This window comes from Canis aureus, chromosome 1, assembly GCF_053574225.1.
Source record: "Canis aureus isolate CA01 chromosome 1, VMU_Caureus_v.1.0, whole genome shotgun sequence".
NCBI lineage: Eukaryota > Metazoa > Chordata > Mammalia > Carnivora > Canidae > Canis > Canis aureus.
This window is the reverse complement of record NC_135611.1, coordinates 42,321,079-42,347,943: the sequence shown is the minus strand read 5'-3', so window position 1 is coordinate 42,347,943 and position 26,865 is coordinate 42,321,079. Positions and strand designations below refer to the sequence as shown.

General features: G+C 40.3%; 2 protein-coding genes across 5 annotated transcripts in view; one reads left to right on the top strand and one right to left on the bottom strand.

The window, feature by feature from the left end:
- Positions 1–2,777: 2,777 nt before the first annotated feature.
- Positions 2,778–17,651, bottom strand: DCPH1 (damage control phosphatase 1). Of its 2 annotated transcripts, none has more exons than XM_077896847.1 (5): positions 17,493–17,651; positions 14,769–14,874; positions 14,089–14,333; positions 8,441–8,606; positions 2,778–4,464 (listed from the first exon to the last, which is right to left on the bottom strand). In XM_077896847.1, exons 1-5 carry the CDS (start codon positions 17,531–17,533, stop codon positions 3,697–3,699), a joined length of 1,326 nt encoding a protein of 441 aa, XP_077752973.1. In that variant the 5' UTR covers positions 17,534–17,651; the 3' UTR covers positions 2,778–3,696. The 2 variants fall into 2 exon arrangements, with proteins under 2 accessions (XP_077752973.1, XP_077752983.1); XM_077896857.1 differs by lacking the exon at positions 17,493–17,651 and adding an exon at positions 17,405–17,423.
- Positions 17,652–17,895: 244 nt separating this feature from the next.
- Positions 17,896–26,865, top strand: part of RMND1 (required for meiotic nuclear division 1 homolog) — a 44,517-nt gene continuing 35,547 nt past the window's right edge. Inside the window, exons 1-2 of one of the 3 annotated variants that reach the window (XM_077896795.1) lie at positions 17,896–18,064; positions 24,025–24,542. In XM_077896795.1, coding sequence (XP_077752921.1) covers positions 24,039–24,542 — 504 coding nt within the window. In that variant the 5' untranslated portion in view covers positions 17,896–18,064; positions 24,025–24,038. Of the gene's footprint in view, positions 18,065–20,506; positions 20,658–24,024; positions 24,543–26,865 lie in introns of those variants that run through there. The other 2 variants (XM_077896804.1, XM_077896813.1) reach the window with 2 other exon arrangements.

Sequence of the window (26,865 nt, the reverse complement as noted above, 5' to 3'; positions counted from 1 at the left end):
ATACAGGCTTCCAGTTAGGGAATGAACAATCACCCAGATGAAAGGTACAGCATAGGGAATACTCCATGGTATTGTGATAGCAATGTGTGGTAACAGAAGGTACACGTGTGCTGATCATAGCAGAACATGTGGACTTCTCCAGTCACTGTGTTGTACACTTGAACCTAACGTAATATTGTGTGCCAACTAAACTCCAATTTAAAAAACCCAACCCATTCAGGCAGGTCCTACCACTGCTAAGCATTTTTGAAAAATGCCATCTTAAACCAACTTCCTCTTCCAAACTGGCACTTTTCTTGCTTGCTCTTTTGCTTCCTTGCTCTCATAGGAGGGGATGAACTATTCCTTCCCAAATTCTAATTTTGTGTTCTTAATAAAACATGATAAAAACAAAAAAAAATCCATTGCTTTAGAAAATGCAATATATTACACCATAGTCCACACTGTGGCTGTGAACTCAATACACATATACAGTGGTGTTCTAACTTATGTCAAGTGTCTACAAACAATTCTCTCATGTTCAATATTTTAGTAACTTAGTAGTTAAAACAGGAAGACATGTAAATGAGAGTAAATTCAAAATGTGCAGCTTTACAAAAAAGACACATAGATCAATGGAATAGAATAGTGAACCCAGAAATGGACCCTCAACTCTATGGTCAACTCATCTTTGACAAAGCAGGAAATATCCACTGGAAAAAAGTCTCTTCAAAAAATGGCATTGGGAATATTGAACAGCCACATGCAGAAGAATGAAACTGGACCATTCTCTTACACCACACACAGAGATAAACTCAAAATGGTTTAAAGATCTAAATGTGAAACAAGAATCCATCAAAATCCTAGAGGAGAACACAGGCAGCAACCCTTTTGAACTTGGCCACAGCAACCTCTTGCAAGACCCATCTATGAAGGCAAGGGAAACAAAAGCAAAAATGCTCATCAAGATTAAAAGCTTCTGCACAGCAAAGAAAACAGTAACCAACACTAAAAGACAGCCTACAGAATGGGAAAAGATATTTGCAAATGATATATCAGATAAAGTTCTATAAAGAACTTATTCAAACTCAATATCCAAGAAACAATGTAGTCAAGAAATGGGTAGAAGACACGAACAGACATTTCTCCAAAAAAGATGTATGGCCAATACATGGCCAATAAGCACATGAAAAAATGCTCCACATCACTTGCCATCAGGGAAATACAAATCAACGCCACAATGAGATACCACCTCACACCAGTGAGAATGGCTAAAATTAACAAGACCAGAAAACAACGGATGTTGGAAAGGCTGTGGGGAAAGGGAAACCTTCTTGCACCATTGATGGGAATGCAAATTGGTACAGCCACTCTGGAAAACAGTGTGGAGGTTCTTCAAGAAGTTAAAAATAGAGATCCTCTATGACTCAGCAATTACACTACTGGATATTTACCCCAAAGATACAGATGTAGTGATCCAAAGGGGCACGTGCAGCAATGTCCACAATAGCTAAACTGTGGAAGAAGCCACGGTATCCTTCAACAGATGAATAGAAAAAGATGTGATATATATACACTTTGGAATATTACTCAGCCACCAGAAAGGACGAATACTTACCATTTACATTGACATGGATGGAACTGGAGGGTATAAGGCTGAGTGAAATAAGTCAATTGGAGAAAGACAATATGGAGGTCGAGAAAAATTAAGGCCATCCCTCCTAAAGTTTAGCATTAGCACAAGTACAGCCATCTTAGGCCCCTGTGAATAAGAGCTGAACTTTATGTGAAAAACTGCAGAATGTCCTCAATGTCCTCGGCAGGTAATCCCATATCAGAAAGACAACAGAGCCCACGCCCATGGTAGAAAGTCCCATATTAGAATGAGAACAGAACTCAATGCACTTGAAAGCCCCACATCAGAATGTAAACAGAACTTGGAGAAATTCTTCCACCCCTTCTGAAAATCCCCTAGACCAGCCTATAAAAAACCCAGCTGTAACCCACTTCGGGGCCCAAGTCCCTGCTCTGCTGTGTCGGGCACACTTGGACCCAAGCTCGAGCTTGCTAATAAACCCTTGTGCGCTTGCATCGGTGTCGGCTCCTTGGTGGTTTCTCGGATTCGCAATCTTGGGCACAACACAATTATCATATGGTTTCACTCATATGTGGAATATAAGAAATAGTGAAAGGGATCATAAGGGAAAGGAGGAAAACTGAGTGGGGAAAATGAGAGAGGAAGACTCCTAACTCTGGGAAACAAAACAGGTTGCAGAAGGGGAGGTGGGTGAGGGATAGGGTAGCTGGGTGACAGGCATTAAGGAGGGCACATGACAAGATGAGCAGTGGGTGTTATACTATATGTTGGCAAATTGAATTTAAATAAAATATTTTAAAACGTGTAGTTTTATATAAACATTTTACAAGGGATCCCTGGGTGGCGCAGCGGTTTAGCGCCTGCCTTTGGCCCAGGGCGCGATCCTGGAGACCCGGGATCGAATCCCACGTCGGGCTCCCGGTGCATGGAGCCTGCTTCTCCCTCTGCCTATGTCTCTCTCTGCCTCTCTCTCTCTCTCTGTGACTATCATAAGTAAATAAAAATTAAAAAAAAAATAAAAATAAAAATAAACATTTTACAAAACTTTTTAGAAACACTTAGCAAGGACACAGACCATAACCTCATTGTGACATAATTTAAGAACTGCTTTGGCGACATACACATTATCAGTTTATTACATAGACTCATATTTAATCTTCCCTTCTGGATCTTCTCCCACTGGAAAATAAAACCAACAAGATTTTCTGTATGATTCATTTTATTATATCATCAGAAAAACATTTCCAGGTTTACTGCTGATTTGTTTCAAAACAAACTGGCCTGAAACTTATATACTTTAATATCTAATGGTCACCAAAAAATGGGTAAGCATATAAAAAATTAACTTAGTACTCCAAATTCAATGCATAAGAATCTTTTCTATCTAAACCATTTTTTAAAAACTTCAGAACAATCTAAAAATCTGTTCATGTAAAGCACTTATGTATTAATATAGTTCAGTTGATTATGAATATCACAAATAGAAGTAAAAGATATCAGTTCTTCAAATACCATGTTTCATTTTGTTCAATTTTGGGTTTCCTACTATCCATTCCACAGGTCAATCAAAATACAAATGCGTGCAAAAGTTCAAGGAGAACAAAATTTACAATTAACTTATGAGGTAATCTTTACTTTCACTGTTCAAGTATCACAGTTCTAAGAAATGTCTCTTTCTAAGCATGTCTCAATTTAAGAGGTTTGTTTTCAGAGCCCTTATTTCTAGAGCCCAAAACAAGTGAAATAAAATCCCATGCTTCCTTGAATATTAAATACCATGCAGCATAGCATTAAAACAATGTTCACTGACTTTAAAAGCAGAATTCTTTCATATTTTACTTTCTGACCAATTAAAAGTTCATTAAAACCGCTTGAAATTATGTTATTAAAATTCCAACATAAATATCTACAACTAGATTAATCCACTTATCTCCCAAACAATGTAGTGGGCAAAATGCCCAAAGAGAAAAGCATCCAGAGTACATAAATGAACGCTGAGAAGCCATGTCTCCCAGAGCTAATGCAGAAGAGCTATGTGACTAAATTCACACACTGCTTTGTCTGGGGATGCAAATCGTGGGTCGTATTTTTCTATGTAACTTAAGAGTTCCTAAAGCAAGTCAGAGCGGACCATCAAACTGAAATATTCCATACTTGCCACTGGTCAGCCAGTTGGGCTCAGAGGCCATGTACTGTTCAGCCTGCCCCGGCTGCAGCCCAACCTGAATCTCCGCTTTTAATGTTCGTATACTGCAGAGAGGGGCAGGATGGAAGCCGTTCAAAGCCTGATGAAATGGAATGGTAAATTCCCACTTTCTATCACCTGTCAACTTCCTATAGTTCAAATCACCCTTGAATAAAATTAAATGTGCCTTTTGTAGTTCAGCATACAAGTCAGGAGCAACCTGAGACATTACACAGAATTCATGAGGCAGAGTCCAAAATATATGGTCATGGTAAACCCATTTGCCCATTTTAATATAATTTTCCCAGTCAACCCCACACTTGGACATCCACTTATGATTAGAACTTTTGACTTGTTCAATTAACCAGTTAAAATCATGGATAGTAGTATCAGAAACAAACCACGGAATAGTTTTTCCATAAAAATGGATCTCAGTAGCCAGCTGCGAGGACAACAAAAAGTCAGCTAAAACTAAATCTGTAACAAGTTCAAACCCAGAATTATCCAGAACAATATCAACTCTAGTAATAGATGCTTTTTCTCTTGTTTTCTTGCAGTTGTTAAGCAGCGACCAAAGATGTTCCATGTCATTCACTAAAATCAGAGGTTTTAGTTCCTCCAAAGAATTTATTATATTGATTTTCTGAGAACTGGTTTCCCCGCCTGATAGAGACAGATCACACTTATTTCCCCACAGTGAAATCTGAAAAAGAAAAAGTACATAACTTTTACCCTTCTTTTGAATAACCAACAAAAGTCTATTACGTAAAATGTGGGGGGAACAGTTGTTAAAACTATTCATAAAATTCATTTCCACAACACTCGATATAAAATAACCTTCAGATCTACACCTTCTCTAATAATACAAACACTGTGTTTACATCATGATGTATAAACCAGGTTAAGACAATGAAACATTTTATTGGTCACTATATAATAAATTTTTTTAAAAAAACGAGTTTGAATGAAGTTAATGACCTGGATGGCTTAAATGAGAATGATTTTGCATCTTGCAGACATTAGAATATTTCTCTGTAAAAAGATGCTACAAGGGATGCCTGGCTCAGTGGTTGAGTATCTGCCTTCGGCTCAGGTGGTGATCCCGGGGTCCTGGGATCAACTCCTGCATTGGGCTTTCCGAGGGGAGCCTGCTTCTTCTCCCTCTGCTATGTTTCTATTTCTGTGTCTCTCACGGATAAATAAATAAACATCTTTAAAAAAAAAAAAAAAAAAAAAACAGAGGCTACAAAGTTTATTTAAAAATCCAAAGTCTGGGACACCTGAGTAGCTCAGTGGTTGAGCGTCTATCTTTGCCTCAGGTTGTGATTCCCGGGCCCTGGGATTTAGTCCCACATCAGGTTCCCCTCGGGGAGCCTGCTTCTCCTGCTGCCTATGTCTCTGCCTCTCTCTGCCTCTCATGAATAATAAGTAAAATCTTTTTTTTTTTTAAGAGTTAAGAGATTTATTTTATTTATTCATAGAGACAGAGAGAGAGAGGCAGGCTCCACGCAGGGAGCCCGACGTGGGACTTGATCCAGGGTCTCCAGGATCATGCCCCGGGCTGCACGTGGCGCTAAACTGCTGCACCACTGGGGCTGCCCGTAAAATCTTAAAAAATAATAATAATAGTAAAATAAATAAAAATTCAAAGTCAAGAGAAAAAGAAGTTCCCTTTTCCCTCCCCAAACTGCTCAGTTTCTTTCAGTAGTTGTATAACTAGGACCAAGCAATCTCTTCGGTATTTAGTTCTCTTACTTGAAAAATAAAGAAATTGGGCAAAGTGATGTCTAAAGACCCTCCAACTCCAATCATGTATCATTCCACTTTAAATTGAAATGATACTGAAGCTTATTTTATAGAAGATGGTATGTAATTAAATTATGTGTTTAGGAGTACAGGCTCTAGAAACAGGTGTGGGTTCAGATCCCAACATTTCTAGTTAATATACCATTATATATAATATATATTAATATATATTGTAATATATATTTATATAGTATATAATATAAATAGAAAGTTAATATAACTTTCTAGTTAATAACTGTTGGTCAATTATGTATGTTCTCTAAGGCTTAGCACCCCCAACTGAAAAATGACATAACAGCACTTACCTTGTAGAGTTACTGTGAGAATTGACATTATATTTAAGTAACATACACAATACCCTGTAAACATACTCTACTCTTGTGTGATTCAAAATAAGAGGAAAATGCACATCCTAAGAATATTATTTTAAATAATATTGTGGATGAATGAATAATATCATCATCTTATGAATAATAAAATAAATGGATGTTTTTCAGTGTGAGGCTTAATGGTAAGTGTCCACCTGATGCGGAACACAGCAGTGTAGGCTACGGTACCCCTCAGCTGGCGTCAGGATCTCCGTCCGCTGCCTGCACATCTCCCTCATGCCATCTTCCAGTTTGTAATTCCATGTTGATTTGTGCCATTATTTGTCCATCTATATTCCCTCAAGATTACAGGTTCTATGATAGCAAGAACTGCCTGTTTTCCTTGCCATCACAAGCCCAGCATCCAGTCTGACAGAGCAGGCACTGAATTGTTCGCTCTGTGGATGGTGGTGGTGTTCTGGCTTCTAAAAACAGATCAGTGTTCCCTGCAAACTAAAACACCTTCAGGTTTCTTGTGGGAAGTTAACCTGCTGGTCATCGTGAGGGCTAACAGGGGGAAACTTTGAAACTTTGGCCTCATTTATGCGGCCAAATTCGAGGACAGAAAACAGACTGGTATTTCTCCTTCTTTACAACTTACTAGACTCATGGGACAAAGATAAGAGTCAAAGGTCGCTCCCTGAAACAATGGGCCATCGAGGGGTAAAGACTGACTAGATACTGCTTTTTTTCCTTTTTAAAATTCTAAACTGTGCATAAAGGATAGTTCCAGCGGGGGTGGGGTGAGGGGGTGGGGGGGTGGGGATAATTAGGCTTATTATTTAACAATACCCTGAAACAACTTTTCTTCCCAACTTAAAATAAGCCTTTCCTCTTAATCATGCACCTTACACTGCGTGTCCTTCAAGTTTTAACAGGATTCCGCCATCTGTATTGTCAAAGTATTTCCAGAGTGCTGGTGCCATTTAAACTTCTTCGACCAAGAAGCGACCAAGAGCGACCAGTCATCGCTCACCCAAGTTGCATTAGTAACAGACTTCCCCATGTCTAGCCTTGTACCCTTTCCATGTGTCCCAAGAAGTAATCCTTGAAACATGTCGATCCTTCTTACTCCTCTGATGAAAATACTCTAATAGCTCCCCGATTATTGCAATGCGAGTAAAAATGCTTACGAGGCCTTCTGTGGCCCTTCCAATCCTCTCATCTCACCTCGTTTCTGCAGAACCTACTTGCAGTTTCTCTCACACACCTGTCAGGCTCCCACCTCAGGTACCCTGGCAGGAACGCTACCCCACACCTGCAATGTGACCCACTCCCTCACCTGTCTCGTGTCTTACCCCATCACCCTCTGAGGCTTAAAACTGCTTGGCAGCCCCACTTAAAACTGCTCGCTTGCATTTCCCCCAACATCCCCATTCTCCTGCCCTGCTTTTTCTCTCTTCCTGGCATTTCCTAAGAGCATCTCTTTCTGGAAAATGCTTTTAACTTTGTCTGGGAGATGAGGGCTGGGGATATTGTTGCATAAAACCACACATTTTCAAATAGTTCTGATTCTAATAACACATCTTAAATCTTAGGATGTTTTGAATGAGAACTAAAACCTGAACTTAATGCAAGACAGATGAAGAAATGTAATAAAATCATATTAAACAGGCCACTGACCACCTGAGTGTTTCCACCTGACAACAGCAGCAGGCTGGCTGTTCTAGGCTCTGTGCTCCATGCTGACACAATTGAATCTACCTTCATTCTCACGTCAAATGACAAGGTAAATATGGCATCCTCATTTTACAGGTGAGAAAACTGTAGCTCAGAGAGATTAAGTACCTTGCCTCAGGTCCAACAACAAAGTAACAGAACCAGCATTCAAGCCCAAGGCAGGCTAGGCCAACCAAATGACTGTGAAATATTTTCTCTCAAGAATGACAGAAGCTATAAAGCCAGATGACTCCTGTGCCACTAAAATCACTTTCAACTTTGAGATTTCAAAACTCATTTTCAGGGGCAGTCCAGGTGGCTCAGCAGTTTAGCGCCACCTTTAGCCCAGGGCCTGATCCTGGAGACCCCGGATCAAGTTCCATATCAGGCTCCCTGCATGGAGCCTGCTTCTCCCTCTGTGTCTCTGCACCTCCCCCCGCCCCCATGAATAAATAAATAAAATCTTTTTTTAAAAACTCTAAAGGGCAGCCCAGGTGGCTCAGCAGTTTAGCGCCATCAGCCCAGGGCATGATCCTGGAGACCCAGGATCGAGTCCAAGTCGGGCTCCCTGCATGGAGCTTGCTTCTCCCTCTGCCTGTGTCTCTGCCTCTCTCTCTCTCTTTCTGTGTCTCTCATGAATAAATAAATAAAATCTTTAAGAAAAAAAAAAACACATTTTCAAATTAGGTGGATTTTCATCTTTTAAACAACACTATCACTAAAATGATAAAAAAAAAGATCCATTATAACTTAAGTAACAATACATACATGTGCTTTGTTGTTAAATTAATACCATCTTTGAATTGAATATACGAATAGGCTCATGAGATTAATTATCACATTTACCTGAAGAAGTCGGAAAAATTCATCTTTCAGCTGATTTTCATCTAGGTCTTTGATAGCTGTTACCAACTCTTGTAGGTGAGTGCACAAAGCAACAATAGATTCCTGTGACTCAAAGAAATTTTGCTCTTTTGATTCTTTAAATACATCAAAGTCATCAATTGGTGGACTATAGGAGGAGAAAATCATTTAGGACAAACATTTATAAAACTCTATACCTTCTTTTTTTCTTTTAACATTTGGGTAATTGCAGTTTTTTTTAAAGGAAAGAGAATATTACTGGTAATAGACACTGTATCAAACATAAATCAGGTTACAGAAAAATAATTATCAAATTACACAAAATAAATCAATTTGATCAAATTACACAAAAATAAATCCCCAAACTCATTTTAGTTAACTGTCAGAAGTTCCCTGATCAAATATTTTACTGGAATTTGGAATAATTATACTGATATACCCATATCCATAATTATTTACCCAGTAAGGTTTCTAGAGCAAAAGGAGAAAGAAACAACTTTTCAAGATAACTGCCTTACTTTAACAAATATTTTTTGCATGCTAAATGTGGCAGGGTTTCACGAAACAAACATATGCATATATTTGTATATAATATGATAATTACCAAGAGAGTCAAACACATGGTACTATGGGAACACAACTAGCAAGAAATCAGAAAATATTAACATAAATTTTACTGTAATAACAAATTTTGACAAATTTTGACATATATGTAGTTTTTTGGGTTTTGACCAATGGTGATATACTTGCCAGGGCTTTATGCTGTCCAATGAGATCAAATAATATTAATACTGACCTAATAACATATCTAGCAAGTATAAATAAGAACATCACAGACTTTACAGAACCAAATATAAGAGACATTCAGATCAGCTGATCCTCTAAGTTAGCACCTCTTTCCATGGGTCATCCGCCTTAAGATAAAACCAATGTGACTGATGTGAGACTCACTGAAAAAGCAAACACGTACCAGGATTCATACATCCACACAATTGTGGTCTCCTTCCAGTCACCTGGGAAGCTACATCCTTACTCCAAGGATGCTGCCATTGCTCAAGGCACTTTTGGAATTTCCTTCAGAACCTGTGGCACATTATTGAACGTCTCATCAGTGATAGCACATCTTTATTTTCTAGAGTTAATCTGGAGCCAAGTCACTCAGAGAAATTTCAGTAGAGTGACAGGCGTAAATCAAATGGAGTAATAGATTTTCTATCAAAAACGAAGAATGACTAAAAAATAATGAGACTAATTTCTTTTTGAGGCTTGTACACCGACTCTGAAAGAAGTTCCAAAGAATTAAAAGACGACTTCAGCAATGGCAGCTTTGCTGAAATAAATTAGTCTCTCAAGGTGACTTAAAAAGAATAAATAAAACCTTTACAAAGTGGGGAGGGGCCTGGGTGGCTCAGTCAGTTGAGCATCTGTCTTCAGCTCAGGTCATGATCCTGGGACCGAGTCCCCGCATCAGGCTCCCTGCTCACTGGGGAGTTTGCTCCTCCCTCCCACTTGTGCTCTCTTAGTATGTCTCTCTCTCTCAAAAAGTAAATAAAATCTTTTAAAAAAAAGTGACTTAAAAAGATAAAAATTATTTGGACGCATAGGTTCAAGAGTAGGGTGAGCAAACTGCAGCTCGCAGACCCATCGTGGCCCACTGTTTTATATGACCTGTAAGCTAAGAATGATTTTTATACTTCTGAATGGTTGAAAAAGGATTATTTTAAAACACATGAAATTCAAATTTCAGTGTCCATAAAGAACATTTATTGACACACAGCCATGCTTGTTCATTTACACACTATCTGTGGCTGCTTTGCACTGCAAGGACAGAGCCAAGGAGCTGCAACAAAGACCATGTGGCCCCTAGAGTCTAAAGCATTTACTATTCCACCCTTTACAGAACAATTTGCCAATCCTTGTTCTACTGTTTTATTAGTCTATCATTAAAGTCACAACTTATATTAAGAGTGAGCCTTATTCCTTGTATTTAGTAAACTCCTACACTTATATATGATTTCTGATTCTAAAAGTGTTTGCTATTTTAGAATCTACTAAAGCTGTATATGTGCACAAACTATGACCAGGTATTCCAGTCCTGGATTACACCCAACAGAAATACATGTGTATGCTCACCAAAAACATGTGCTAAAATGTTTGTAGCAGTATTCTTCATAATAACCCCATGCTGGGAACTACTCAAATATCCATCAACAATGGAATAAACAGACTGTGATATATGCATATAATGTAATCTGATGTAACAATGAAAATTATTTACATTTATATGCAACAATATAGATGAATCCTGACAATGTACACTGAATGAAAGAGGCCAGACACAAAATTATCTCCAAAATAATTTCACTTAAATGTAGTTTTTAAAACAGGCAAAACTAACACAGGATAGTGTTATTCTTGAGGGGTGGGAATGGCAGGATGGAATGGGGCCATAGGGGAGGCTTCTTTGGGTCCTAGTAAGGTTCTGCCTCTTGATCTGGGTGCTTAGGACGTTAAGTGTGTTCTAGTAAAGATTGTTGAACACTTAAGATACGTTCTGGATATACATTATACTTTATTAAAAGCTTTAAAATGTCTGCTATTTTCTTTGTACTTTTATTTTTCAATATCTGAAGTACATTCACTTAATCTATTTAAATTTTGCATACGGCTGATTCTTTAAGTCTTAATTTAGACCTGCAGATTACTTACCTATTTAACTCTTTTTTTTTTTTTAAGATTTTATTTATTTATTCATGAGAGACAGAGAGAAAGAGAGAGAGAGAGAGAGAGAAGCAGGCTCCATGCAGGGAGCCCGACATGGGACTCGATCCTGGGTCTCCAGGATCAGGCCCTGAGCTGAAGGCAGCACTAAACCACTGAGTCACCCGGGCTGCCCAACCTATTTAACTCTTATAAAAACTATAAAACATGCATCTTGGCAAAGAAAATTAGAAGTATATTTCAGTGTAAGGGGCAAAATCAACATAAACATGTCTTAAAGCTAATGTGTACTTTGGGAGCCTAGAAAAGTAAAGATCCTACTTTGGTCACTGGAGCTATCACAGGCCCAGGAGAGGAATTCCTTCTATGAATTGGACATTTAAAAATATTCAGCACTAGTTCTCCTATAGGATATATCTTCCACACATAGACCTAAATCCTGAGTTCTGCTACAAATTTCCTGACTTTTGAGTGTCAGCCACAGAGATCACTTGAGGAGAGCTCTAACATTCTTGTTCCTGCAACTTAAAGCTATATTTTGCCTTGACCCCTTTTAATAAAGCTGTTCCTGAACCAGTGGGTATATCAAGCCAGGATGTCCAGAATCTCCCTGAGGCATGGAAAGAAAAACTGATGCCCAGGCCCTACTGCAAATAAATTAAACCATTGGTGTTTATTTTAATATAATGATTTCAAACCCTACATGTTAAAAAAAAAAAAATTCTCCTCTAACTAGTTTATAAATGTGCAGCCAGATTTGTAAACTTCTACCCTAAATTTTTAAATTCTGAACCTAATCTACCTCCAAAATCAAACTTAGAAACATATTCCTTTTAGCCTTCTATCTTCCAAACTCCCTCAATCCCACACAGGGAGCTACCCCATGTTTCAACAGTTCAGCAGCTTTGACTCATACCATGGATATTTTCCAGATTTATGAAACCATCACCCAGAATTTCAGACTCATCTTAGTCCTTGACAGACATCCAAATCTGCTACTTGAAAAAAGAAGGTTTAATGAGGGCTCTAAGCAGATTTACACAGACCAAGGTCAAGTAATGGCTTTACCATTTACCAGCCATGTACCCATGTAACCCCAGGTAACTTATTAATAACATCATCAGACCTCAGTTTCCTCAACTGTAAAATGAAAACCATTAATTAATATCTATACTTCAGTGGGCTGCAAAGTGGAACATAGCTGGTGTCCAAAACATGACAGCTCCTAGTATTAGCTATCATCTTGCTTAAGTGCCTCCCCTGTGTCAGGCAATGTGCTACATTTTTAATAGTATATATACTTTGCTTTTAAAGCAAAAGTTTTAAAATACATTTATTCAGCAGTGGTTGCAAAGTGAGACACAACTAATTAATTAATGCACTTATTCAGCAAAAACAAGCTGTCACTTTAAAAAATAATTTCTGGGATCCCTGGGTGGCGCAGCGGTTTGGCGCCTGCCTTTGGCCCAGGGCGCGATCCTGGAGACCCGGGATCGAATCCCACATCGGGCCCCCGGTGCATGGAGCCTGCTTCTCCCTCTGCCTGTGTCTCTGCCTCTCTCTCTCTCTCTCTGTGACTATCATGAATAAATAAATAAAAATCTTTAAAAAAATAAAAATAAAAAAAAAATAAAGAGTTAGCACCCTACTATTCCTCCCTTTAAAATAAATAAATAAATAAATAAATAAATAAATAAAATAAAAAATAATTTCTAAAGATTTAGATAGAAAAAGCTAATGAATAGACTCAACTTGTTTCCCCATATATTTATTTTATTTTATTATTAGTGCTGATTTGACCAATTGTTCTAAATTATCCTTTCCTATGTTTTGAACTATTACCAAAGAATTTCTTTTAGCAAACCTGTATCTTTTAACCAAAGACCTAAAAGGATGATACACATTTTCTTCTGCTTTCTAAATCGGTTCTATATCAGAATTTTCCTAGGAAAAATAAAATTAGTATAAACAAGCCTATAAAAAATAATTTTGATTTGTGTTTAACTTTTAAAGTCTGTAATCTAGCCATTAAAAAAAAGAAAGGGCTAAGAATTAAGGTAGTGCAAAAAACACTGTAGTGATCACATTTCTGTTGACTTCTTACCCCAAATTAACTGATATATTATCTATTTTTATAAATAAAATATGATTACTTTGTCCTGTCTTATTTTACAGAAATAATTATTTGAATAGTAAAAGGGAATAGAAGAGAAGGGAGAAAGAAATGGGTAGGAAATATCACAAAGGGAGACAGAACATGAAGACTCCTAACTCTGGGAAATGAACTAGGGGTGGTGGAAGGGGAGGAGGGCGGGGGGTGGGGGTGAATGGGTGATGGGCACTGAGGGGGGCATTTGATGGGATGAGCACTGGGTGTTATTCTGTATGTTGGCAAATTGAACACCAACAAAAAATAAATTTATTATAAAAAAAAGAATTATTTGAAATTAACATTTTTTGTTCAGGAAATATAATTTTACTCTAAAACTAAGTCTTCATAAGAATTTTTAATTAGTTCCCATTTCAGATATTATATCCTTTTAAAAAAAATTCTTTTTTTTGGTATTTTTATTGGAGCTCGATTTGCCTTTTCTTTGTATTTTTTATTGGAGTTTGAAAAAATTCATTTTTAATAATCTCTATACTGAATGTGAGGTTGGAACTTACAACCCTGAGAACAATAGTCCCATGCTCTATCAAACGAGCCAACCAGGCACCCCCGGATATTATATTAAGATATAATTGCCAAGAATCTATTATATCAATAACATTTGCAGAAATGTCCAATACTGCCACTAGTATCTGTTGAACTGAATTCTCGCTTCCACTGGTTTTTAAACTTATCATTTTATAACTTCAAAAAAGCATTAAGTCATCTAAACATTTATAATTTGATGTTATGTACTTACCTCTGGATAATTGCTTCATGAATTCTACGATACATGTAGCATTCTACAAACAACCAAGGTGAGTAAAACCACCTGGGTTTTCCATCATTTTCATTTAAAAGACTCTGCTGATATTCTAAGTACTGATTCCATATGTCAGTATCAACAAACTTCTCAACAAAGGGGATTATTGGTTTATCTGTTTGCAATTCATTTCGTAATTTAGAAAGAAGAGAAATTGCTTTCTTTTCAGCTTCTGTGCCTTTCTGCAGAAAAATGAAAAAAATTTATATACCTAAAATATATAAATAATCCATTAATATATAATTCATATATGTAAATGGTTAATTTATACAGGAATAAGTCCTCTACCATAAAACATTTTTAAGGTCTTAAAGAAGGAAAAAAAATACTAGCTTTCCAAACTACATTTCATGTCTTTTACGAACCATTATAAACACTGAAATTCAGAGTTCTTCAGTTGAAAATCAAAGAACACACACATTATCCTGTCTTATCGATTCTATCCTTTTTTTTTTTTTTTTTTTTTTAAGTTTCTTCTTAGGAACCCTTTGGTTCTTATCTTCTGGAGGCAAGATCTTTACCATAGAAGGAAAACAGCTATTGTGTTTCTGTTAAAGAGTTAACAAGGAAAAAAAAAAAAGAGTTAACGAAAAATTAAACTGAAAACACGGTATTACCTCTCCATGTTTCTCAAAAAATTCACTTTTATGTCGATGCAACGTATCAATAGCCCTGGTTAAGATCTGTGGTATTCTGTCTTTAATTGTAAGATATGCAAACGATCTAGAAGAGAGAGCCACATACACAGTACATTACTTAGCGTTATTATCAGCGGATTGGCCATCTTCCAGTTTCATTTGAATCAAAATTCCTTTTCATACAAGTATTATAAAGTAAGCCACCATTGTTCAACTACTATATTAAGACACAGGAAAATCCTGAAACTTTGCTGGTTTTACAGGTCATGAAAGCTAAACAGCATTGTACCTCTAATCCCAGATTCTCCCCTTGAGTCTGTTCCATGATTTTTTTTTTTAAATAAAGATTTTATCTATCCATGAGAGACAGAGAGAGAGGCAGAGACACAGGCAGAGGGAGAAGCAGGCTCCTTGCTGGGAGCCCGATGTGGGACTCCATCCCGGGTCTCCAGGATCAGGCCCTTGGCGGAAGGCAGGGATCCCATTTCGTGATTCTTACCTTTCCCATTCTATTCCTCTTATTTTCTTGAATAAGACACTAACTTAACAATGCGATAAGACAGAAAAAGGACTTATCCTAAAAAAAGAAAACTAAAAGAACTGATCCTCAAATTCAAACAGGCTCTTGCGGGCAGCCCCGGTGGCTCAGCCGCCCTCCAGCCCGGCGCGCGATCCTGGAGACGCAGGATCGAGTCCCGCGTCGGGCTCCCTGCATAGAGCCTGCTTCTCTCTCTGCCTGTGTCTCTGCCTCTCTCTCCTCTCTGTGTATTCTCATGAATAAATAAATAAAATCTTAAAAAAAAAAAAACAGGCTCTTGTGCCAGGTTTATTATTTAGTAGGTGACTTCATATACTTAGATGAATGAGGCAATGGATGTAAACCTGCATGAAAGCCTCTAATGTGCTAGAATATAAAGATATTTATGAGCCTGCTTCTCTTCTTTTTAGTCTATGTTCTTAGCCAATTTTAATTCTCCTCAAAGGTTTTTTTTTTTCTTCTCCTGCCTTCTCTACCTACACAGTGACTTCATCCAATCCATCCCACTCTGCCCCCAAACAAAATTAAGGCAGGTTACCATCACACTCTCCCAACCAAAAAATTAGGAGACTTTCTAGAAGCGCCAAAGAATGAAAAAGCTAGAGGAAAAACTTGAGACTTGCATTAAAAAAAAAAAAAGGATACTCTTGATTCTTGGCATACAAAAATCAAAATTTACAGATCATTTTATATACAATGATTTTTTTAAGCAAATGCATAGGATTCAGTTAGTAAATTAGACTTTGGGGGACTCCTGGGTGGCTCAGCGGTAGAGCGGCCGCCTTCGGCCCAGGGCCTAATCCTGGAGACTCTGGATCAAGTCCCACGTCGGGCTCCTTACAAGGAGCCTGCTTCTCCCTCTGCCTGTGTCTCTGCCTCTCTCTCTCATGAATAAATAAATAAAATCTTAAAAAAAAAAAAATTAGACTTCGGTGAGTGATGAAATTCTGTGCATTTTTAGAGCACGAAACTTAGGTTATCAGTTCATGTATATCTTCAGATCACCCAAGTGCAGTAGTTAAATCTTGAGGGAGTCAAAAGTTTGGTTATACCAAAACCTGGGTATAACACCCAGGTTTCCCAGCAAAGGGGGAAAGAGGGGTGTCAGGACCCCTAACCTCAACCCACCGCCGCCTTGCGTAAGAGTCCACAGTACTAGATTTCCTGAGTTTCCTCAAAGACCTGCATCTGGGAGGGTAAAGTCCCAGGTCAGAGACCAGGGTAGAGCCAGAGGAACCCAGCGCTCAAAATTTAAGGTTCCGCGCACTCCCTTGTATTTTGCACGACGGACCGCACGTCTGCTCAAATTCTGGGCCACTCGTGCCCCTCCAGCCTCAACCTTACTCTCGATAAGGTCAACGTCCTCAGTGCTCTCCCCGTGCGCGCGCGCGCGATCCTCAGGACGAATCTCAAAGATAAAACTCGGCCGTTCAATTTACGCAAACACACATCTTTAATGCCCATCCACGACTTCATCCAGAAATCTGTGACACGACGCGTAGAAGGGGAGGAGCTGCAGGCACTGGACGGCGAGATCACCGGCTCATCTCAACGGCCATGGGAAGAAACCTATTCCCCGACAAATCTGAGATTCCTGACTTCTGCAGAGAATTTTAGCCTCCCCCAAAAGAGCGCGTGTTAGGGCAAAATAGAAAATGATCACAGCCTCGGCGCTGAGACGCCCTGAAAGGGGACAGAAGAGGCTTAAACTCGGAGACGCTCATGAAAAGTTAAAAAAAAAAAAAAAAAAAAGGAAAGAGCAGCATGGGATGGGATCGCTTCAAAGACAAGCTGTTTAACGCGAAGGGAAGCCAACGCCTCCCAAAAGGCCCGGAGAAGGACGCAGGGGGAAGCGGGGTGACCGGAGGATTCCGGCAGGGCGCGCGGGCGGCGGCCGGCGCTCGGCCACACGGCTAGAGCCGATCCGAGCCGATCCGAGTCGGGTCCCCGGCCGCAGCCCGCAGCCCGCAGCCCGCCCCGGGCCGCCGAGCGGGGGCCGCCGAGCAGACGCGCCGGGCGGCGGGGCCGGACGGCGGCACCGGGGCCCCTCGGCCCGCCGCACTCCCCCGATGGTTACCCAGAGGCTTCCGGCGACGCCCGGCTTCCCGCAGAAGCGGGGAGGAGGAAGAGCAGCGGAAGGACTGCGCGAGGAAAGCGACACGAACCCTACGTCCTGTCCCGAGAGGGACGCCGGGGACCCGGCCATCGCTGCCGCCGCCCGCGTCGCACCCGCCGCAGGGAGGGAGGCGGTCCCGGCGCGGAGGAGGAGCCGGGAGAGGGAGGGGCCGGGGCTTTAAAAAAAAAAAAATGCGTTTGAATGAAGAAACTTTATTTAGTGCCCGAGGAAGAGACAAACAACGGCCGGCTGGAGGACGCGGAGATCTTCCGGGGACGAGGGCGGGGACAGCGGAGGGCGACGAGAGCAGCGGAATAAGGAAGCGGGCGGAGGCGGAAGCAAGCAGGGACCGGGAGGTCCCTGGCACTAGGGAGCGGAAAAGGTCGCGGCGACGCGGGTCACGTGGTCCGCCGGTCACGTGGCCCCGGCGGCTCACGCCCCGCAGGGCCTGCGTTCTGTGCGCCTGCGCAGTGCGGACGCCGGGAGGGCCGCCGGGGCGGCGGTGCAGGCTGCGGGAAGCGGGAGGTGCGGGTGCTGTTGCTCTTCTCTTACCAGCCGCCGGGGCGCGGAAGCTTGTGCGCTTCCCTCCAAGGCACGTCCCTCTTCTTTTCCGGCGGAGAGGTTAGTGCACTGCTTTTCCCCAGTAGCTTGTATGGTTCTCTCACCTTTGGTCGCGGCCGCTCGGAACCGCTGGGGTCACAGGTTCCACCGGAACCGCTGCGGTGATCTTTGGCTGACTTAGCTGCGACTAAAGCACGCAGTCCACAAACCCTTACGGAACCTTTTTTTGAGCCAGTGCATAGCGCCTACCGCAAAGATTTTTTTTTTTTTTAAATTGAGTTTAAGGAATTGGAAGGCATGCTCCAAAGGATTAGCGCCGCTCATCCGTTGAATCGTAATCTGGCTGATACTGTGTTACTGTTTGGTATTGTTCTTAAGAAGTAGGAAATGTGCCAGTAGCTGCCTTGTATTTCATTCAGAAAATAGGAGTTGAATACTGTATACTGGGCGCTGTGGCTACAGAAGACACAGCAGGAACGGTAGACACATCTTATCCTCAAGAAGCTTATGTTCCAAAGAGAGGGGAATCTATTCTTTCTTCTTCTGGTTTCTCCTTTAGTTGTGTCACTATTTTTTTAAACGAAACTTATATATATTTTTAAGTAATCTCTGCACCCAGCATGGGGCTCCAACTCAAAGCCCCGAGGTCAGGAGCCCCAGGTTCCACCGACTGAGCCAGCCAGGCGCCCCTAGCTTTGTCACTACCTAACATATATTTCACTGACTTACCCAGTTTATGGTCTGTCACCTCCAATGTGGTGTTAAGGTTCAAACGATAGGAATTTTTGTGTTTCATTTTCATGAATGTTACCACCTTTGAAGAGAAAGTCTGACACATGGCAGGAACTCAGTTCATCTTTGTTGTAAGAATTGACAGATTAGAAATATGAGGCATCCAAGTGATGTTCAATGCAATGGAAAAATAAAAAGTGAAGGAAGATAGTGGGTCTTGGATTGTGGATTTTAAATCAAGTTGTTAGGAAAGACTTCACAGGAGCAAAGATCTGAAGGAGGTGAGGCAGTGAGCTTTACAGGTTCCTAGGAGAAGAACACAAGGAATAGTAAGTACCAAAAAAGTACCAAAAGACAGAGTGACTGCAGCAAAATGAGCAAGGCATAGAGCTTTGGGAGATGTTAAGGTGGAGATAAAGGGCCAGAAAGTGGGACCATGCATCCAGTTTAAGGTCTTTGACTTTTGTTTCATGTGAGATGAGAGGCTGGCATCAAATTTTGTGCAAGAGAAAAGACGTGATCCCTCTTAGGTCTAAAAAAGGATCACTTTGGTTGCTGCACTGAGAAGAATCTGTAGGAGGTAAAGAACAGAAGCAGGGAGACCCGTTAGGTGGCTATTTCAGTAATTGTGGGAAAGACAGCAGCTTGGATCATGATAGTAGCAGTGTTGGTTGAGACCTGGTGCAAATAAAGCCAATCTGACATATTGGGTATGGGGAATGAAGAGGCAAAGCGGATTATAGGTTATTGCCTTTAGCAAAGATAAGGGTGTAATCGCTATTTTGTGAATGGGGAAGACTTTGGGAAGAATAGAACTTGTGGGAAGATTTTAGACGCTCTGTTTTGAGCATGTTGTATTTTTCATGCTTATTGGAGTGGTTTAGGGATAAATATTTGCTATTCATTACTGCATAGATTGTATATAAGGAGCTGAGAATAGAGAACTGGCCCAAATACTGAGCTGTGGTGCTTTCGATTGTTGAGGGTATAGGAAAACAAAAGAGACAGAAGGTACAACCAATGAGGTAGGAGAACAATGGCCAGTGTCATATCCCAGAAGCCAAGTGAAGAAGGTACTTCCAGGAGGGTAGAGTGATCAACTTATCTGATGTTGCTGGTGAGTCAGGTAAAATGAAGACCGAGAAGTGACCATTGGAATTAGACATATGGAGGTCATTGGTGGCCTTGACAAGTGGGTTTTGGTGAAGCGGTAGGGATGAAACCCTGATTGGAGTGCATTCAAGAAAATCAGAGGAGTTAGAGACAATAAACTTTTAAAGGAAACTAACTCAGAGAAAAGGTGTAATATGTAGAAGGAAAGATGGAGTCAGGGGAGAATTGTTTTTATAAGATAGAAAGAAATCAAAGCATAGTCATATGCTAATAGGAATATGCTGGAGAGGGGCGCCCCAATGGCCCAGTCGGTTAAGCATCTGACTCTTTGTTTTGGCTCAGGTCATGCATGATTTCAGGTTCCTGAGATCAAGTCACATAGTGGGCTCCATGCTCTTCCCAGAGTCACTTGTCCCTTTCCCTCTGCTCCTCCTGCTCTCCCTCTCTCTCTGGTACTAATAAATGAAATTGTAAAAAAGAATAAATAATAAATAAAAAAGAATATACTACTGGAAAGAAGGAAAAATAAATAGCATGAGATAGAAAAGAAGAGTTTAACCATTCCTGCTATAGGCAGGAAGAGTGAGACTTGGTATGCACATGGGGGACTTGGTTCCAGATGGGACCAGGGGCAGCTCTTCTGTGGCAGCAGAAGGGAAGACAAAATACATGGACACAGAAGCAGCTGGTGAGCAGGTGGATCCTGGTGAGAACCTGTGGAAATGCTCTTCTGATTGTTTCTGCCCTGTCAACAAAAGAGGAAACAAGGTCATTATTGAGAAGGAGAATGGAAGAGGAGGCATCGGAGGTGAGGAGAGAGCACAGAATAGACTGTGGTGGGGAAACAGTTTATGGTTGTCGAGCAGCATGAAAGGCACTCCTGAAGGAAGCAGTCATGATTTTAAAGTGAGACCAGTTGGCTTGGTTTGTTGGTTGTAGCCATGTTCAGAGGCAGGAGTACACCCACAAATTAGGTGAATTATATTTAATTCTGGTTGATGTGATGTGGAGGAGAGAGGGATGCAAGGGGTTTGAAGTATATGGGAGAGGAAGAGACGATAGGCCACGGAATGTAGACTGAGCGAGCGTGGTGGAAGGGAGGTGTGGGGAGTGAAGGACACTGGAAGGGTGTTTGGATCATTGTATGGTTAGGTCCTATTGAGGCTGAAGAATTGTTAGAATTGAGTAAGAGAAGAAAGAGTGAGCTTAAAAGACCAGACATGGGGTTTGGAGTAGCACACCTGAAATTGAGTGGGTGAGGTTGCAGTTGTTGATATAGACGGATCTAGAGCAAGACCCTCTAGGAGAAATACAGTGCAAGCTATATAACGGCATTTGAAGTTTTCTAGGGGCTTTAACTGTAAAAATAAGTGACATCACTTTTAATTTACTTTACTTAGCTCAATATACTTAAAATATTATTTCAACAAGTAATGTAAAATTTATGGAGATATTTTACTTTTTTGTATGAAGTATAAAAGCCAAGTACAAAAAAATTTTAGCGTTTTTGAGTCACATTTCAAGTGCTCAGTCGTTGTTTGTGTTTAGTGGCTATTATACTGCTGGGAGCATGTGAGCCCGGGAGGGAGTGATTGAGGGAGAATGGAAGACAAGATAGGCAGGGGCTAGCCCCAGGCTAGGGGATTGGTAGACTCGTGTCCACCACTGATCTGCGCAGAGCTTATGCAGAGCTTTTAGAGTAATTAACAATCTAATAAACTTTTAACCTTTAAATTTAGTTTGTGCAATTACAATTTAACTTTCCTGAGATGTGCCCCAGTTTTTAACAAAGCCTAAATCTAGTGTGTGTGTTGGATACCTTAAGTGCTACATCTTTCTCTGCAAAGACAAAAGACACACTTCTTGTTTGTCCTGTAGCTTTTGCATTCTTTGTCCTAATGCTTTGCATGGCCTCTATATTAAGGCAGTCTCTGGTTTCAAGGTAAGAATTTCCTAGAAAAGAATCAGTGTATACAAATTTCTAACTTTTTTTTTTATAATTAGGTTCTTCAAAACCCACTGGCTCAACTGGCAGGGAATAGTGGTAATTAAAGGTGAACTATAATAGCTAATTGGACTAGAACTAAACACAGAATTCCAGAAATATTTTTGAAAGCTGTAGCTTCTAAACGTTGTGACACACCCTGGTCCTCCTCTAGGAGGTGGGAGATAGAGCACAGTGGTTAGGTGTCATCTTTGGAATTGGAAAAGCCTGGGATGTAATTACATCTCAGTAACTTCCTACCTGAGCAGTTAGCCTCAGCTTCATCATCTGTAAAATGCCTCCTGGGGTTTTGTTCAGGTAAAACCCAGAGCCTCATGTGTGACAGTACTCAGTGAGTAAGGTCTTAGTCTCTCTGTTCCTTTTCTACCTGTTACCAAAGATAGGTTTCTTAAACATACATCAGATCGTGTGAGCGTCTCATTTAAGACCTCTAGCTTCCCCCTATCTGTAAACACTCTTTTGCATCACTCACTGTCTGATGCCTGGCTCCTCCTCTGTCCTAATCTCCTGCAGTTTACTCCTGCCTCCCCTGTGATTGCACTCCAGTTGTCAGATAAACAGTAGTCTATATCTGAGGTGTTTGATTTGATGATTCCTCAGGCTTTTTGAGACCCAGTTCAGATGTCACCTCTGTGAATATGTCCCACCCACCCATTACCCCAGATGCTCCCTCCTCTGGGCCCCATAGCAGTTGGTACATTGCTCTGTTCAGAACTTATTACATTATTCTGTTTACCCAGCTAGACTGAATTCTGAGATGACTGATCCACTCATATACCCCTAGCACCTAACATGCTATTTTTATAAATTATTATTATTGATTCCCCAGTATAGGCTTTTTAAGATTTTACTTATTTATTTGAGAGAGAGAGAGAATGTGTGTGCACAAGCAGGGGGAGGGGGAGAAGGAGAGGGAGAGGCATACTCCCTGGGATCCCAGGACCCTGGGATCAAGACCTGAGCCGAAAGCAGATACTTAACCATCTGAGCCACCCAGGTGCCCCAGGCTTACTTTTTTTTTTTTTTTTTAAAGATTTATTTATTGGGACGCCTGGGTGGCTCAGTGGTGGTTGAGCATCTGCCTTTGGCTCAGGTTGTTATCCTGAGATCAAGTCCTGCATCAGGCTCCCAGCATGGAGCCTGCTTTTCCCTCTGCCTATGTTCCTGCCTCTGTCTCTGTGTCTCTCATGAATAAATAAATAAAATCTTAAAGAAAAAAGATTTATTTGAGAGAGAGAGAATATGTTAACAAGTGGGGGAGAGAGAGTGGGAGAGAAATCCTCAAGCAGTCTCCCTGCTGAGTGTGGAGCCGGAGGCAGGACTCAATTTCAGGATCCTGAGAACATGACCTGAGTCGAAATCAAGAGTCAGATGCTTAACCGGCTGAGCCACCCAGATGCCCCTATAAATTAGGCTTGCTTTTAAAGAACAAATATTTTGTGCTGTAAATAAAGGGGGAATTACATATGCAGTCTCTTTCCTTTGGAGTGTTTCTTTCTCTCAGTGCCTCACATCCCTTACCCCCACTACCAGGCCCAGTCTCAACCTGAAAAGCACTTTCCTATTCAAGAAGCAGCTCAAATCTTTCTGAGAGCCTTTCCTGACTCTTGATGTAGAATCAGGAGAGCTTCTTGTATATTTCCTCTGCACCCTGTGCTGTAGATTTTTGTAGAACCTAGGACCTATCCCCCTGAGTTATAATGAGCTGTTGAAAATGTCTGTCTCTAGGAGACCACTAGCACTGGATGGCAGGGACTGTGCCTTTCATGGATGCATCCCTGGCCCTAACTCATTGTATATCTCATTGAATAAATTTTGAATAAAGGAATTCAGGAGAATCGTTCTTTTAAATGGTTCATATGCCAGTGAAATATGTGAAGAGATCCCATTACTGTGCTTTTTTTTTTTTAGGTCCTTGTCATGTCATTGGCTTTATAGTGTTGTAATCTTCCAGAAAGATGGCCAAAGGTTGATCAAAGGAAACGTGGTGGAAACACCTGAATTTATTTTTTTAACTTCATTCTTGTACTAAACTCAGGTTTAAAGTATGTTTGTTTTGTAACTGTTTTTACAGAAATCTGTTTATTACTTAGGAAAATATTGTATATATTTGAAAATATGTAAAAACAAAACGAAAAAAAACAAACTTCTAAAACTCTTTTTCTTTTAGCTTGGGATGTGGTAATGTCATCCAGACTTTTCAGAGCCCTGGCCGGATCTCACTGTATTTTATCAAAAGTGTGTCAGTGCCAAAGACTTGTCCAGCAAACATTAAAACCACTTAAGGAATTTAAGACTACGACATGCAACACCACAACGAGAGGTCAAAACTTGGATTTGTTCTTTCCTGATACAGCAGCTGGTGGTTTGAATAAGTCCCAGGTCCTGGAAAGGAATCAGAAAATCTCAAATACAAGCATACCCTCTCCATTAAATGCTGTGCATTGCCAAGAAGAAAAAGTGCACCTTCCAACCAGGAAATCTTTTGGTACTCACAGGAAAGTGACTCACAGACCAAATCTATTAGGTTCTAAGTGGTTTATAAAAATATTAGAGCGGCATTACTCATCTATATCAACAGAAACACTTGTTCCTAAGCAAGACTTTCCGCAAATCAAGAGACCACTAAAGGCATCGAGGACCAGGCAGCCATCCAGGACCAACCTTCCAGTTCTGTCTGTCAATGAGGTAAAAACGTGGTGGTGGCAGTCTGTTTTATAATCATTGCTTGCACTGTAACTAGTATCCATGGCACCACAGCTGTACCGTGAACATAAGAGGGCTGGCAACAAGATCTTTGAAGCCTAGTAGTAAAGCCTGTGATATCCAAAGGGAATCAGCATTTTTTTTTTTTTTTTTTTTAAGATTTATTTATTTGAGGGCATCCCTGGGTGGCTCAGCGGTTTAGAGCCTGCCTTCGGCCCAGGGCATGATCCTGGAGTCCCAGGATCAAGTCCCACGTTGGGCTCCCTGCATGGAGCCTGCTTAAATCTTAAAAAAAAGATTTATTTATTTGAGAGAGAGCATGCACATATGAGTAGGGGGAGGGGCAGAGAGAGAGGGAGAGAATCTCAGGCAGACTGCGTGGATGGTGAGTGCAGAGCCTGATGTGGGGCTCGATTCCAGGACTCTGAGATATCACGTGAGCCGAAATCAAGAGTTGGATGCTTAACTGACAGCCACCCAGGTATCACAGGGAATCAGCATGTTAGTTTTAAGAATTAAGAATATGTTTAAAGACAAAGTATAGGCAATTAAATACAAAAATAGGGCAGCCCGGTGGCTCAGCGTTTTAGCGCTGCCTTCAGCCCAGGGCGTGATCCTGGAGACCTGGGATCAAGTCCCAGGTCAGCTACCTGCATGGAGCCTGCTTTTCTCTCTGCCTATGTCTCTGTCTCTCTGTCTGTCTCTGTCTCTCTCTCTGTTTCTCTCATGAATAAATAAATAAAATCTTTTTAAAAAATTAAATACAAAAATACAGTTTGTGACAAGTTCCAGACTTAAGGAAACTGAGAAAGAAGACTAGTATTAAGTCCAGTGTTGGAGTAGTACCATAAAAACACCCAGTTAAAAAATTTCAAACTATAGAAATTCTTCATCAAATTAAAATGACCGTTTTTTTAGTAGCTCTGCAGACAGGTGAGTGCTCATTAGTCTGTGGTAACTGTATGGGATGGGTTAGTGAGATGACATGGGAAGTACACTCAGAAAACAGGGTTTTGCTTCTTTAGCCTTTGAGGTTTAAAGGGGGTTTTTTCATTCACTGTTAAGTTTATGGGAGTTTCTCAGCTACAATTGCATTTGGCTTCTGAATGATCAGTACTATTTAAGATCAGGATTGAGCACTTTGCTAACTCTTGTATCTTGCATAATACCTAGGACTGTGCCTTCTATTTAATAAACATTTGTTAAATTGGAAAAGAGGGAAGAGAGACAAGGGATCTTTGAGGTCCATGGTCATCAACATTAATACTGGAAATATAAAATATTCAAAACTTGATCAGGTCTTCTGAATCTATCAGAAAACAGATTAAAATATCAGTCTTAAAATTTTAATTCTGAGGGTACCCTAAACATGTGTAATTTGTGGGTTTTTTTTCCTTACTGCATAGTTGACTTCCTTCAAAAAGGTCTTATAGGCCTTCAGTATTGATCCTCAGGTTATGAAGTTAGGAGTTGATTCATGATTTTTAGTTTGGACTCTAGCTTTATTTGCATTCTTGTGTGGGGTCTCTGAACCTAGAGTAGAAATGAAGGAAGTGTTGCATGTGTGCTAGTCTTTTCCTTGTAGCTCCTGATTTTTTAATTGTATTGTTTAGCTTTGTGGTAGTTTGGGAAATTCAGCATTTAAGTGACAGATGATATTAGGTATAAAAACCTGAATTCATGGCAGATCCAAGAAAGAGGAAGATCTGCTCCCTTTGTTCTTTTGTTATATCTAACATCACAGAATAATCAAGTTTCTTAATAAAGAGGCTGATATAGTGGAGATGTCACTTTTTTGTAGTTATTGGTCGTAAACTATCTCAGAGGCATTATTTCTTTGGGCTATCCTCAGACTTGGAGGCAATTTTTTTGAATTGTTTTGTTTTTTCTTTTTTAAGGGTTTGTTTTTTTTTTCCCTGTTTCCAGGAAAGGGTTTGAGGTAGATTTTCAAAATTCAGTGTAGTTTTAAAGGAGCCAACAATTGACACAAAGAGAAAAGTAACTGGCTCCAAGTACCTGGTATGTATATTGAGTTCTGAGAAGCCCAGTGATTAAAGAAAAAAGGAAATCCTCCTGGGTTGTACATTTGTTGTTCTTTAACAGGAAAAAAAGAAAAGCATAACAATATTTTATGAGAAAATCATGATTTTGTACCATGGAATTTAAGGAGTCCTATTTCGTGGGTTCTTATATCAGAGATATGTAACATGACAGATGTGACCTCAGTTGGAGTTTTGCAAAAACAGAAACAGTGTGTTGTCACTGTAAAAGCACAAGGAAATCATAGAAAACTTAGGTTTGTGAC